This window comes from Pimephales promelas, chromosome 2 (genome assembly GCF_988280905.1).
Source record: "Pimephales promelas chromosome 2, fPimPro1.hap1.1, whole genome shotgun sequence".
In the NCBI taxonomy this organism is placed as follows: domain Eukaryota; kingdom Metazoa; phylum Chordata; class Actinopteri; order Cypriniformes; family Leuciscidae; genus Pimephales; species Pimephales promelas.
In genome coordinates this window covers 47447694-47461243 of record NC_142770.1, presented here as the reverse complement: position 1 = coordinate 47461243, position 13550 = coordinate 47447694, and the positions used below count along the sequence as shown (strand labels likewise).

Below are 13550 nucleotides of genomic sequence, written 5' to 3'. Positions count from 1 at the left end.
ATAGTATGGAGGACGGGCCGCCTCAAAACCCGGAAAGTCGCCCCTCGGGTATCGTACCAGGTGACGATATCTGACATTAATTGGGGGACGTCGGAATCGGTAGCCAAATGCCTCGTCATCTAATTAGTGACGCGCATGAATGGATGAACGAGATTCCCACCGTCCCTACCTGCTATTTAGCGAAACCACAGCCAAGGGAACGGGCTTGGCAGAATCAGCGGGGAAAGAAGACCCTGTCGAGTTTGGCTCCTGCACGGATGGTGGGCTGGATCTTCGGCATGATTCACCGGGGAGGCAGCGGTTTGGATCCGTGGAGAGTGCATGTGCAGCTGCAGTTTTCGCCCCTGGGCTTGGTGGTGCTTCTGTGTGGCGCCTGGGTCTGGACGGTCCGAGGTTTCACTGTGGTTCGCCAGTTAGTTATTAGTCTTATATTTACCACCATCGGCTAAAATAGACTTTTATGATAAGTTTAAGGAAATGCCAAAGCAGTGAGATTTTAAAAAGGAGGTTATAGTGATGGGTGATTTTAATCTACTCTGGGACGATAACAGTACAAGGAAAAAACTGCAGCAAATTATGGATGGATTTAATCTTGTCCAGATGACCAACACGGATCACAAACAATTGTAGCACCCTAATTGACTTAATCTTCACCAATCATCCGGAACGGATCACAAAATCTTTCAATATGTTAACTGGTCTCTCAGATCATAACATGGTGCTGATAACAAGAAAATTAACCAGAAAACGATTTGCAGCTTATTCCGGAAAAAAAAGGATTTCATCGGTATTCCGAGGAGCAAACAAGAACAATTTCACACAGCAATAAGAAATATGAATTGGGACACTTTATTAATGGACAATGAATTCGAAATAATTTGTCAGAAATTCACTGAATGCTTACAAACAAAAATGAAAGAATTTGCAGTGGCAATTAAACACAAAAACAGAAAGCATTCTTTTCCCTGGCTCAGTGATGATATCAAACAATTAAAGGGGGGGTTGACTGCTTTTTTTCTTTGCATGATTGTGTTTATGGGGTAAATGGAGGTTGGAGCAGGCTTCACTCAAAGTTTATATCTCAAATTGTTTTAAGAGTGCTGGCCTAATAATGACAATGCATGTATGGAAGAGAGAGGCCGCACTTTGCATATACAGTTTTATTATACACAGACGCGTTTCGGCGCGTGCCTTCTTCACACTGAATAAGGCACGCGCCGAAACGCGTCTGTGTATAATAAAACTGTATATGCAAAGTGCGGCCTCTCTCTTCCATACATGTGTTTATGGGGTGCAATATAACATGTATTCGTGGTTTTTCGTTTTTAAAAAGTCTTATTTTTCATAAACTTCACGTCTATTGTCAGCCGCGCTCTCCTCTGTCCTCGAACGAGCGGTTGACTTCCTGATTCTATGAAAACACTCCCTCAGAAACACGTCGTGGGCTCAGATTGGTTAGTTTGGTCCGGTGAGTTGTGATTGGCTAAACTGTCGCTTACGTTGTCCGGAAAGTTAACGCCCATTACCTTTACGGGCGCAACGGGCACGTCATGAGCACCGGTCCAGATGTAAATATGCGTCGAACTGCAGTCTCAGTATGACCCAGAATCAGACCGAGAAAGCCGCGATGAAGAGAGTCAAACAGAACCTCACCACACACGGCTCTTAATAAACGTTTCTGAATGATAATTTGCTATATTTTTTAAACTTTATACACGTTTGTTTAACACAATAGCATCTGACTGGCAACAATAGCAACTGACTGGCTACTAATGTTATACTCAAACAGCGGTGGCAAGTTTACGTTCTTGATCAAATCGAAAATAACGTCATAAAACATTTTAAACATTTACAACATTAGCACTTATACAAAATTCATGTTTGTACGCGTTTGTCGTAGACACAAAATAGCAGAAGTAATAGCCTAGTGGCAATAAAGCTAGCGCTGGCATTTGAAAAAAGCTAAAACACAAGGCTAACGTTATGTCTGGAATTACACATGCAAATACATTTAAAATGGTTAAGTCTTAGCCTACTTACAGGTTGTGGCACAACAACTGCTGCCACTGGTTTTAAAGTCGGAACTGCTTCATGTTTACAGTTTCTTATTGAATCCGGTGTTGAACTCGTGAAGATTCTCGAAGCTGTCTTCCGTAAAATGCGCAGCACAGTGAGCTAGATTACGATCGTCATTTTCAGGAACATAATCAAACATAAATTGTATCCATTGTTGACGAAGTACAGTGTCCGTGCGAAGTTCGAAGACATAAGATCTGACAGCTGCATGAACAACACACTCGACGAGCTGCTGGAGCTTCTGAAATATGGCCATGCCCTTTTCTGCATATTCCGGAGGGAGGGTTGATGCAAATGTGTGGGTTAGTGACGTACCATAACCCAGCTGTAGTCCCAATCGAGTCGTTTTTGTAGGCAATATACTTTCTGATTTTTAAAGGACGATATTTCTGCTTACACTGAACTTTAAGCGCTGCAATTTTGCAGATACTGTTCATGCACCAACAGCAACATTACACACTATTTATTTAAAATGAAAAAAGTGAAATCGCAGTCAACCCCCCCTTTAATGAAAGACAATGCCCTTAAAAAGGCCATAAAGTCAAAACTATCTTGTGACAGACAAAAATTTGCATCTTTATAACAATTATTAAAAACTGTCATGGAAACTCAAAAGTGATTTGGGAACAGATCAATAAACTAACAGGTAACACTGCATCTAGTCATAAATTAATAACTAAAGAACAACTAAAGAACAATGGGATTAGGGCTGAACGATTTTGGAAAATAATCTAATTGCGATTTTTTTAACCAATATTGCGATTGCGATTTAATATGCGATTTAAAAAAAAAAGTTATTTACCTTCTGTATTAGTCGACAAAGACAAGCAATAAATCATTGTACAGAAGGGATGGGAATCTTTAGATAGCTCATGATCCGATCTACTTTTTTTCTTATTAATTAATCTTAATAACTCTTAAAATATGTATTTAATTACATGTGTAAAAACACATACTTTAAAAAATAAATATTAAAAAAGACATTTAATTAAACCAATTACATGTCAAAAATTTTAAATAGGCTATATAAAATAATATAGCTTCAAAATATAAAAGCTAGTAAATAAAGAGAAACAAAAAAAAAACATTACAAGCAATAAACAAAGAGTGGTCTCAGTATTTAAAAGTAGGCTGTCTGAATGTTTATCATTCAAGAGCTGGAGTGATTTCCCCTCAGTTTAGATACGATAAGCTGCATTCAAACTAATGCATATATCTCTTTTGAAATTGTAAATGTGGTTTGTCCTGTTGGTTTAAGATATAACTGACCGTGTTTACATTAATTTCGCGTCATAAAAGCATTTTGACAAGCAAGTACATTTAACCATGAGTCGCTCACGGCCGCATGCACGAGCGCTCTTCACAATGCACGTGTTAGTATTTTAAAATGAAACAGGCATGTGATTGGCTAAGGACAAAAAAGCAGGAAAATATACGGAGCCCGACCCCCCCGATCGATATATATCCCAATATCTTTTCCGCAAAGCGAGAGTAAATGTTCAATCAAAGTCAAATACAGTCTTCACTATATAAACTATACATTGATTATTATTAAAGCTACTATTTGTCACAGTCTGTCGTCCTCACCTGTGTTGTCCCGTCATCTGCACCACACTTCCCCGGATCCTTTTGTTCCTCTCCCGGACTCACTCCCCAATCAGCCACCTGTTCCTCGTCCTGTCATGATCATTTTCACCTGTGTTCACCCCAATCAGCCTTATTCCTCTGTGTATTTAGTTCAGTTCTGTTTGAGTCGGTGTTTGTCGGTCAATGTTCCATGTTACGCTGTGTACCCCGTCTTCCTGCCTGGTCTTGAATTAAATGTCTCTTAATCGAGATTCTGATCTCCGCCTGTTCTTCAGCCTGCACCCGCACCGTGACAGATTGACCGACCCAAAAAACTACATGGACGCCGTGATCTTCCGGGGGATCCCCTACCCGGTCCTGCAACCCCGGTTACGGCTCGTTCCCCGAAAGCCTGCGCTCACCGTCAGCCAGGCAAAGCTCGAGCTCCCCGCTCCGCTGGTTCCGTCCAGCCCCGCCGAGCTCGAGCTCTCTCCTCCGCTGGTCCCGCCCAGCCTCGCCGAGCCCGAGCTCTTTCCTCTGCTGGTCCCGCCCAGCCTCACCCAGCCCGAGACCGTCCACTTCCCATCTGCCCTTCATCTGGGGACTCTACCCAAATATGTTTGGGGGGGGGGCCCAGTGTTCCAGCCAGCGCCGGAGACCGTCCAGCCAGCGCCGGAGACCGTCCAGCCAGCGCCGGAGACCGTCCAGCCAGCGCCGGAGACCGTCCAGCCCGCGCCGGAGACCGTCCAGCCAGAGCCCGAGACCGTCCAGCCAGCGCCAGAGACCGTCCAGCCAGCGCCAGAGACCGTCCAGCCAGAGACCGTCCAACCAGAGACCGGGATCCCACCCAGCCTCCCTCTCCCGCCTCCTCTCATCTGTCCTCCCTCTGCTCTCCTGCCCTTCAGTTCCCCGAAACCAGCCTGGTCTGTGTATCCCCGGTCTTCGCCTCACACCTCCTCCTCTGAGACACTTCCTCGGCCCCCGGTCCCATCGGCTCCCCCGTGGCTGCTACCTCCCTCAGCTCCTCCATGGTCCCACAGTCCACCACCTCGGCCAGGCTCCCTCGTCCCTCCGAATTCCCTGCACTCCCTCGTCATCCTCCCCTCACCTATGGACTTCCTTACTTTGGCTCCGCCCCGTTTTGTCACCCCTTCGGTTCAGTTGGACTCCTCACTCCCTCCAGTCACCCGTCAGCCCTCACGCCCTCTGACCTCACCGTGTCCCTCTGTGCCCCTGTCAGTACTTCAGTCACCAGAGCCTGCGGTGTCCCCATGTTCCCTCGGTCCCTCCTCAGCACCCATTGTTGTCGGTCCCTCAGCTGCACCCTGGTCTCCTCTCCCATCCGCTCCGCCCCTGGCAGTCGGCCCCCTGGTGTTGTCAGCCCCACTACCATCGGCTCCACCAGGGGTCCTCCCTCCAGCTGCGCCGCCCTGGTCTCGCCCTCAGCCTGCTCCGCCCTGGTCTCACCCTCAGCCTGCTCAGCCCTGGTCTCGCCCTCAGCCTGCGCCGCCCTGGTCTCGCCCTCAGTCTGCTCCGCCCTGGCCACGCCCTCAGCCTGCTCCGCCCTGGCCTCGCCCTCATCCTGCTCCGCCCTGGGGGGCTGCCTCCTCCTGACCACGCCCTCCACAGCCTCCAGGGTGCCCACAGGGTAGTAATGTCACAGTCTGTCGTCCTCACCTGTGTTGTCCCGTCATCTGCACCACACTTCCCCGGATCCTTTTGTTCCTCTCCCGGACTCACTCCCCAATCAGCCACCTGTTCCTCGTCCTGTCATGATCATTTTCACCTGTGTTCACCCCAATCAGCCTTATTCCTCTGTGTATTTAGTTCAGTTCTGTTTGAGTCGGTGTTTGTCGGTCAATGTTCCATGTTACGCTGTGTACCACGTCTTCCTGCCCGTTCTTGAATTAAATGTCTCTTAATCGAGATTCTGATCTCCGCCTGTTCTTCAGCCTGCACCCGCACCGTGACACTATTAAAGTTCTCAGTCAAGAGCAGTGATTTCCTCTGTGTTTTGTTGTTTAATTAACCTTAAATAGATAGTTTTCCCAAAAATTGTAATTGTCATAATTTACTCTCTCAAGTTGTTTTAAACCTGAATAAGTTTCTTTCTTCTGTTTAAATTATTTGGAAGAATGTGGGTAACCAAACAGTTGATGTACCCCAGTGATTTCCATAGTAAATTTTTCCCTATGGAAGTCAATGGGGACCAGCAACTGTCTGGTCACCCACATTCTTCAAAATATCTTCTTTTTTGTTCAGCACAAGAAATAAATGAATACAGGTTTGGAACAACATTTACAGTGAATAAATAATGACAGAATTTTTATTTTGGGGTCAACTATCCCTTTAAGAACAAGCAGCTGCATTTTTATTATTAGGGCTACTGTCACTTTAAGACCTGTACGCGACACGTCTAATATACACGGAGCATTTGACAAGCAGATTTCTCTCAATTTTCTCGGTTTGCTTTTAGTTTAGACATAACCAAATGTTCTTATGTAAACCTTGTGTGTATTTGAGAGTATTAGCGAAATAATACTCGAAAGATAACTTAGTCCAGCAACCAGGCGCTGTTAGACAAGCTTTTAGTGCATGTGCACGTCGGGTGTTCGCGATCAGAACAGCACATCAGCAGTGAATGACATGTTTAACCGGCAAGGCTTTAAAGCACATGCAAATTAACTTTTGTGAACTCGCTGAACAGATAGCCGTTCCTCTGTGTTAAAATTGCGAGTATTTGTGGCGTTGTACACTAATGCTGTTGAGACGGCGGTGTCAGGACTGCAACTGACAGAATGCACGATATAGCTGCTACATATTTCTACAAAAGCAGTCAGCAGCTTGCTTGGAGCAAGGATCATAGCGCAAATTTGAAATATATCGATATATCGCCCAGCCCTGGTGACCTAACTGTGATGTTGTCAACTGACAACGATACCAGCGAGAGAGCGACTAGAGATACGAAATTGAGCAGGTGAACAAGTCAAGTCAAGTCAAGTCACATTTATTTATATAGCGCTTTTCACAATACAGATTGTATCAAAGCAGCTTCACACTGATAACATGAAAGTAGTACAACACAGATCAACAACATTGCTAAACACTAAATAACCCCAACTGAGCAAGCTCAAAGCAAGCCAAAAGCAAGGCGACAGTGGCAAGGAACCAAACTCCATCAGATTGGATGGAGAAAAAACCTTGGGAGAACCCAGGCTCAGTCGGGGGCCAGTTCTCCTCTGGCTTACATTCATATTGTTTAAATATAAATATTAAATATAAATATTGTTTATGAATAAAACGGCGCCATAATATATCACAGGCGTTGAGTCGTCTCTTCACAGGCGTTGAGTCGTCTCATCACAGGCGTTGGGGCATCCGAAATCCCCGTGAGAGGCTGGACACAAAACTGGACCTGACGAACGCCATTTTTCTCGGGACAAGCGTCCCGAGATAACAGCAGAAAGGCAGATGGGAAATAATTAGCATAGCTGATGTTCATAATGATTTCCGTTATAACTCACAAACTCTCCCTAACCTGAACTCTCCGCAACCCAACCATACGCGCCGACCCGTTTGTCTAAAAGGCTGTCGAGCCCCACTGGTGCGTTAAGCAGTTTCAGTGGCAAACGGTTCCGTATGGCATAACAGAGGACTAAGAGGTAAGCATTATGTGAATGCTTGACTAAAGAGATGCGTCTTTAATCTAGTTTTAAACTGTGTCAGCGAGTCAGAGCCTCGGACCGTATCGGGAAGGCCATTCCAGAGTTTTGGAGCTAAATGCGAGAACGCCCTCCCTCCTTTACTGGACTTCGATATCCTAGGAATGACCAGAAGCCTTGAATTTAGTGATCTTAAGGAACGCGGTGGATTGTAGGGCGAAAGAAGGTCCGTTAAGTACATAGGTGCTAAACCATTTAGGGCTTTATAGGTCAGTAGTAGTATTTTGTAGTTGATGCGGAACTTAATAGGTAACCAGTGTAGAGATGATAAAATCGGTGTTATATGATCATATTTTCTTGACCTAGTAAGAACTCTAGCAGCTGCATTTTGTACTAACTGTAGCTTGTTTATTGAGGATGCAGGACAACCAGCTAATAAAGCATTACAGTAATCTAGTCTCGAGGTCATGAATGCGTGAACTAATTTTTCAGCATCAGAAATAGATAGCATGTTACATAGCTTAGCAATGTTTCTAAGGTGGAAAAAGGCTGTTCTTGTAACAAGCTGAACCAATTAGACATTCTCTGGCTGAACGCAAATACGTCCTTGTTGATACTTTGAAAGGAACTTTCTGTACGCACGTCAGCCAGTTATGGGTTATGTCCTCATATTCTCTCCTTTTCACTCCGGCTGCCGACACCCGTCCCCCTCTTTTTTTTTTTTTTTTTTTTACAGATCTGCATGATTCACGTAGGTCATATTTTCAGGTCGGAAAATCCGGAATTCCGGATTAATCCGGAAAAATCACATCCCTGATGAAAGCAGCCTTCTCAGTGATTTTCATGGTTTTAATATATAAGCCAACTGCATTCCAAAATACATAAATAATGCCTCTGTGAAGCATTTGTAAGGAAAATTCCCGCGGGAGAGAACGCGCACTGCAAGTGTAACGTTATAACATCAAGCAAAGCGGCAAAACCTGTTCAATGAAGCCCGCGAATGTCCTTGTAATTCGGTTCAATCCCGAACTTTATGAAATAACGTTACTATGTTTTGGAAGGTTCGAGCGGTGTCGTGTGTGTGTGTGTGTGAGTGAGGGAGAGAGAGAGTGAGAAAATAGAAGCAAGCAGATTCAGAACACGGTTCGTTTCAAAATCTAAAGCACGCGCAGCGTCATCACGCATCTGTGTTTAAAAACTAAGCTCATACTCGATTCTGAAATTCTCTGAATCGATCCAGGATTGTTGAGGTGAGGAGAGAATAAATAACACAATATCACATGCACTAAAAATAAACTGTTCTTTTCTGGACGCCAGACCGCGTAGCGTGGCAAGTTGATGCTTTATCTTGCAGACTGCTTTTCTCTCGCGTGTCACGTGACCAGTTTAATCGCAGCTCTTGCGATTACAAAATCGTGTTTCATCATGTCGCGATTTTATCGCAAATTAAATTAATCGTTCAGCCCTAAATGGGATGCTTATGCAGGCAGGGGCGTCGCAACCGTGGGGGATGTGGGTGTTTTAACACCCACACTTTTCTCGGTGAGAGTGTTCAACACCTGCACTTTTTCTGCCGTTTTTCCGCAGTTTTACACAAACGCCTTCCTACAGTCGCTCCTCCGTTTCTCTGGCGCTCAGTGTGTGTGTGTGTGCGCTCGCTGCGGCTGTCTCCTCTCAAACATGACACCGGCTTTGAGTGTGTCCGGCTGATGATTGGCTGTTCTGCCTTAAGTCCCGCCTCTCTTGATGTGTTAGATGTAACCTATCGGTCAGCTCGTGCTGAGGAGGCGGGAACTTATGGTTGTTTACATCTCCCTTTTCCAGGGGTGTATTCCAGAAAGCTGGGTTAATTAACCATCAGATTAACCCTAAACTCTGGGTTGATTAACCCAAAACCTGCTTACTCTGGGTATGTCGGTTCCAAAACACCTGTGTCGAGTTAGTTTAATCAACCTACTGCTAATAACCTCGAGTTAATGCGCGCGCCCGGCGAACATATAAAGGCATTTTCAATGGATCACCGAATTCAGGAGTCACCATGGAAACTAAGGGTGAAAAGTCACATGCCGCGTACTTCTCTGAAGGTGAATTAGAAGTTTTAATGTTGGCTTATGAGGAGTACAAGCCCATTATCATGAAAAAAAGCAACACAGCTGCATACGCAAAGGAAAGACAATTGGCTTGGCAAAAAATAACTGACAGAGTAAATGCGTACGTTTTTATTTTTATTTTTTTTACTTTTTTAATATGCTTGCCTTTCTTTTGTTCATTTGCAAAGTTGAACAATTGTCTTTTTTAGCATGTGGCATTACTTGACAAGCATGTACTTTTCTTTACATCAGTTTCTTAAGAATACAGTACAATGTATATTGTCATGAAATATAGGCCTCTTGTTTTATAAGGTGTAATCCTTCTGGAGCCAAAAGAACTCTTTGCCAAGTCAAAATGAAACACAAAAATATTCTTCAAAAAGGTAATATTTTATTTTAATTGTTTTAAGATCAATGTCTAAAGTTACTTTTACAGTATTCTTTCTATATAGCTAATAGAAAGAAGGCTGAGGCCCGTCTAACTGGCGGGGGTCCACCTCCACCTCCTCTCACTCCATCGGAGGAGTTGGCTCTTTCTCTTAATAAAGGTCGCCCTGTGGTCGATGGTATTCCAGAGGGCACTTCGTCAGAATTTGCTTCCTCCCACAACAACTCAAGTGACTTGGTACAATGTAGGTATACCATAGTACTTGTGATTATTTAATCATATGTTTGGACAAAACAATCCTTAACTCTTGTCATTAGAAAGAAGGCTAAATGCTTCCCAAATGCAGTCATTGTTTCACTTGTGCATTATGGATACATATGAAGAGTTCAGATGCAAAAGCCTTTAAGTGCCATTTGAAATTTTCTTCTAGAATGATCATTTTTATCAAGCTTGTATATTTAAGTTCAGTGATTTCACTTAAATTGCAATGATAATTACCTATTAATTGTTATTTAAGTGAAATTACTGAACTTAAATATACAAGTTTGATAAAAATCATCATTAAAGAAGAAAATTTTAAATGGCATTTAGAGGCTTTTGCATCTGAACTCTTCATATTCTCTTTTTCAGCATATGCTGTATGTATACAGTAATCTGTTTTTATTCTTGCATGTTCCTAATGCCTTTATTCAGTGTCTGTCATACTTTAGTCATTTACACATTGAGTGTCTTTTTTTTTCTTGCAGTTGCTGATGGACGCATTGTATTATTGGATCCTCCTGAAACCACACAGTCTGTCACAATTGTTAGTGATGCATTTTAAGAACCAGTTGCTTTTAGATCTTTCACTATGTCTGCCAGACAAAGTAACCTTGCATATTTCCACTCTAGGATGATGATGAAGAGACCACATCTGCTGTGACTGAATTAGAAAGTGCTGGGAGACCCACAGAGGTATGATGCATATATTGGACAATGCATAGCTTTTTAGATGGACTGAAAAATGTGTAATTTGTCCCGTGACAGAATGTAGCTGGGGATGTAAATGCAGATGAGGGTCCAACTACCTCTACATCTAATCTTAGCAGTGTAAGAACTTGTCCCTGGTTGTCCTTATCATATAATGTTACTATGGCTGATTTTCTTTTTTAACCATCTTATTTACTTTGCCTTCCTAGTTGTCTGCAAAGGAGCTGTATAAGGTCCATCTATTAAGGCAAATTAAAAAAAGTGACATGGACATGGACCTTATACAGCTTCAGCAAGAGGAGAAAAGGCTGGCCATTAAAAAGGCCAAACTTGAAATCAAATTGCTGGAGCATCGCCTTAAGGTGAGAATCATATGTGAACATGAATCTTTTTTTTTTTTTTTTCATGTGTGTGTATAAAGCAATTAATACAAATCTGTCATGTCTCTTTATTTCAGGATCTGGAGAAATAAAAGAAATTAAATAAAGTGATTTTGACAAATCATGTCTCTAAGCATTCTGCCATCTCTGTGGTCTGCTAGATTCATTGGGTGTTGTTCTAGGTCCTCTTCATCAGGACAGGGGGGATGCCTCTCTCCTCTTATTGTGGCAATGTTGTGAAGTACCACACAAGCGACTGTGATGTCACATGCCCTATTTGGAGTGACCCTGAGCCCACGCAGACACTGAAACCTCGCCTTCAGAATGCCTATTGTCATCTCCACCTTGGCCCGTGTTCGGCTGTGAGACCGGTTGAAGCGTGTCTGTGGTCCGGGCTCAGGATCAGGGTAGGGTGTCATCATATAGGGGAGGCAAGGGTATCCTCTGTCCCCCAGCAAGTAACCATAGAAGTGTCCTGTAATGTTTGAGGTGTTTTGTAAATGTAATAAAGACTACAAGCATTTGTCTAACAAAACGTACCCTGCTCAAATTTGTTGCACAGAGATGACTCTCTAAATATTCTGGCATCATGTACAGAACCAGGCCATTTTGCCTCAACATTAGTGATGAGGTGGGTTGCATCACATATTACCTGTGGAGAACAATAAGTTTATTATTGGTAACCCCAATATTAAGTAACAAAAAATATAGCTATTACCTGCACATTGATGCTATGCACAGACTTCCTATTAACATAGTCTCCCTCATTGATAGATGGAGCTTTAATAGGAATGTGGGTGCCATCAATGCACCCAATCACGTTTGGGAACCCTGAAATAAAGATTAATTACGAGTTTAAGAAGTCTGTGTAACCTTTTACGTGCATGTCCAGTCAAAATAAACCTATTAAGAAATGTCATTTTATTGAAGTAGATGACAGACTTTCTGAGAGTGTACCTGCCACCCTGTGGAATTCTTCTTTAATAACGCGCACAGGTTTATGGCCAGGGAACTGTACAAAAGTGTGTAGAAACCGTTTCAGTGCCATGCATACTGTACGAACGGCCCTACACACTGTTGCCTTTCCCACATGCTCTGCATCGCCCACATTGTAGAGAAAACTCCCCGTACCAAAAAAGCGCAGAGCAATACAAAGAATATGTTCGGCGCTAATCGCTGACCCGCGGTTTGTCACGTTTGCGATGTGTGGTTTTAGTAAGTTTGTTAAATAAATTAACGACTCCCTAGAAAAACGATAGCGCTCATGCAAATATTCGTCAGGATATGAAAAGACATCGATACGTGGTCTTATCACCCTCTCACGGCGAAAAAAACCCCGTATAATCTGTGCCTCTACGTCCACAGGATCCTCGTCAAAAGGGCACGCCATGCTCTGAAACCTCTCTGAAACAAACTAACCCTGCAACATAACCTACTCCGGAGCAGGTTATCTTCAGAGAGTCAGTTGCTATGGTTACTTACATAACCCGAAAGTTACTCTCGCTTTTGGAACCGAAAGCAGAGGTTATCCGCTTACTTACTCCTAAACTTACCCGGGTAAGTCACATAACCTGCTTTCTGGAATACACCCCAGGTACTTTGAATGAGTGTTTATGCTTTCGAGGTTTTTAAATAAGCTTGATATGTGTTTGGGAAGATTTTATGTTTTATTGACATGTCCAGTGTTTTCATTATTATATTTCGTATTTTTGGATAAACAGTACAAGACTTGCGTTAGGCATTCTGTTTGTAATGCTGCGTGATTTGAAAAAAAAAAACGCGCTCTTTGCTCACACGATCAGCATGGTGTTCTGTGTTTTCTCCTAAATAAAAGCTCAAGGGTTTATTTCTTACAAGTGAAGAAATTAGGACAAAAGTATTGTAATTTTGATAGCATAATATAGAATATAATGACAGACTCTATATCATAACTATAAAGATGTTTGAGCCCTCTGTAGGTAAGCAACAAGTCAATGCTTTTTCGTTGTTCAATGTGCACAGGTCTGGGTCAAATCCAGTTGAAGCTCTTAATTTTGAGCTCTCAATGTGCTCCAGATTGATGCATTTAACCTTAAAATGTACCAAATTTTCTTGCGGGGGAGCATGCCCCCGAACCCCCCTAGAGGGACAGGGGTCTACGTAACATGCCCAAATTTAAATGACACATCCATCCCCCACACTTTTCAAAAGCTTGCTACGCCTCTGTATGCAGGATCCATCTGCTGTGGCACAGACACTAAACAACTATTTTGTTGATTCTATTGATACCATACTATATCCAAAATTTGTATCCATATCTGATCTGGAAAGGGTTATTACATAGTCTTCAAGAGCAAAAGACGTGTTTGGGATTGACACACTCATGCTAAAACAAATAGGTCAGTCAATTTAACGTGTCACTAGATCAAGGGAAATTTCC

The 13550-nt window shown here is 43.1% G+C and overlaps 1 protein-coding gene across 1 annotated transcript; it reads right to left on the bottom strand.

Annotated features, from left to right (window-relative positions):
• Positions 1 to 11185: 11185 nt before the first annotated feature.
• On the bottom strand, positions 11186 to 12179 carry LOC120486859 (putative nuclease HARBI1). Its single transcript, XM_089120324.1, has 4 exons — positions 12089 to 12179; positions 11850 to 11977; positions 11672 to 11783; positions 11186 to 11606 (listed from the first exon to the last, which is right to left on the bottom strand). The coding sequence occupies exons 1-4, from the start codon at positions 12177 to 12179 to the stop codon at positions 11230 to 11232; spliced, it is 708 nt and encodes a 235-aa protein (XP_088976450.1). The 3' UTR covers positions 11186 to 11229.
• Between the last annotated feature and the right edge of the window lie 1371 nt (positions 12180 to 13550).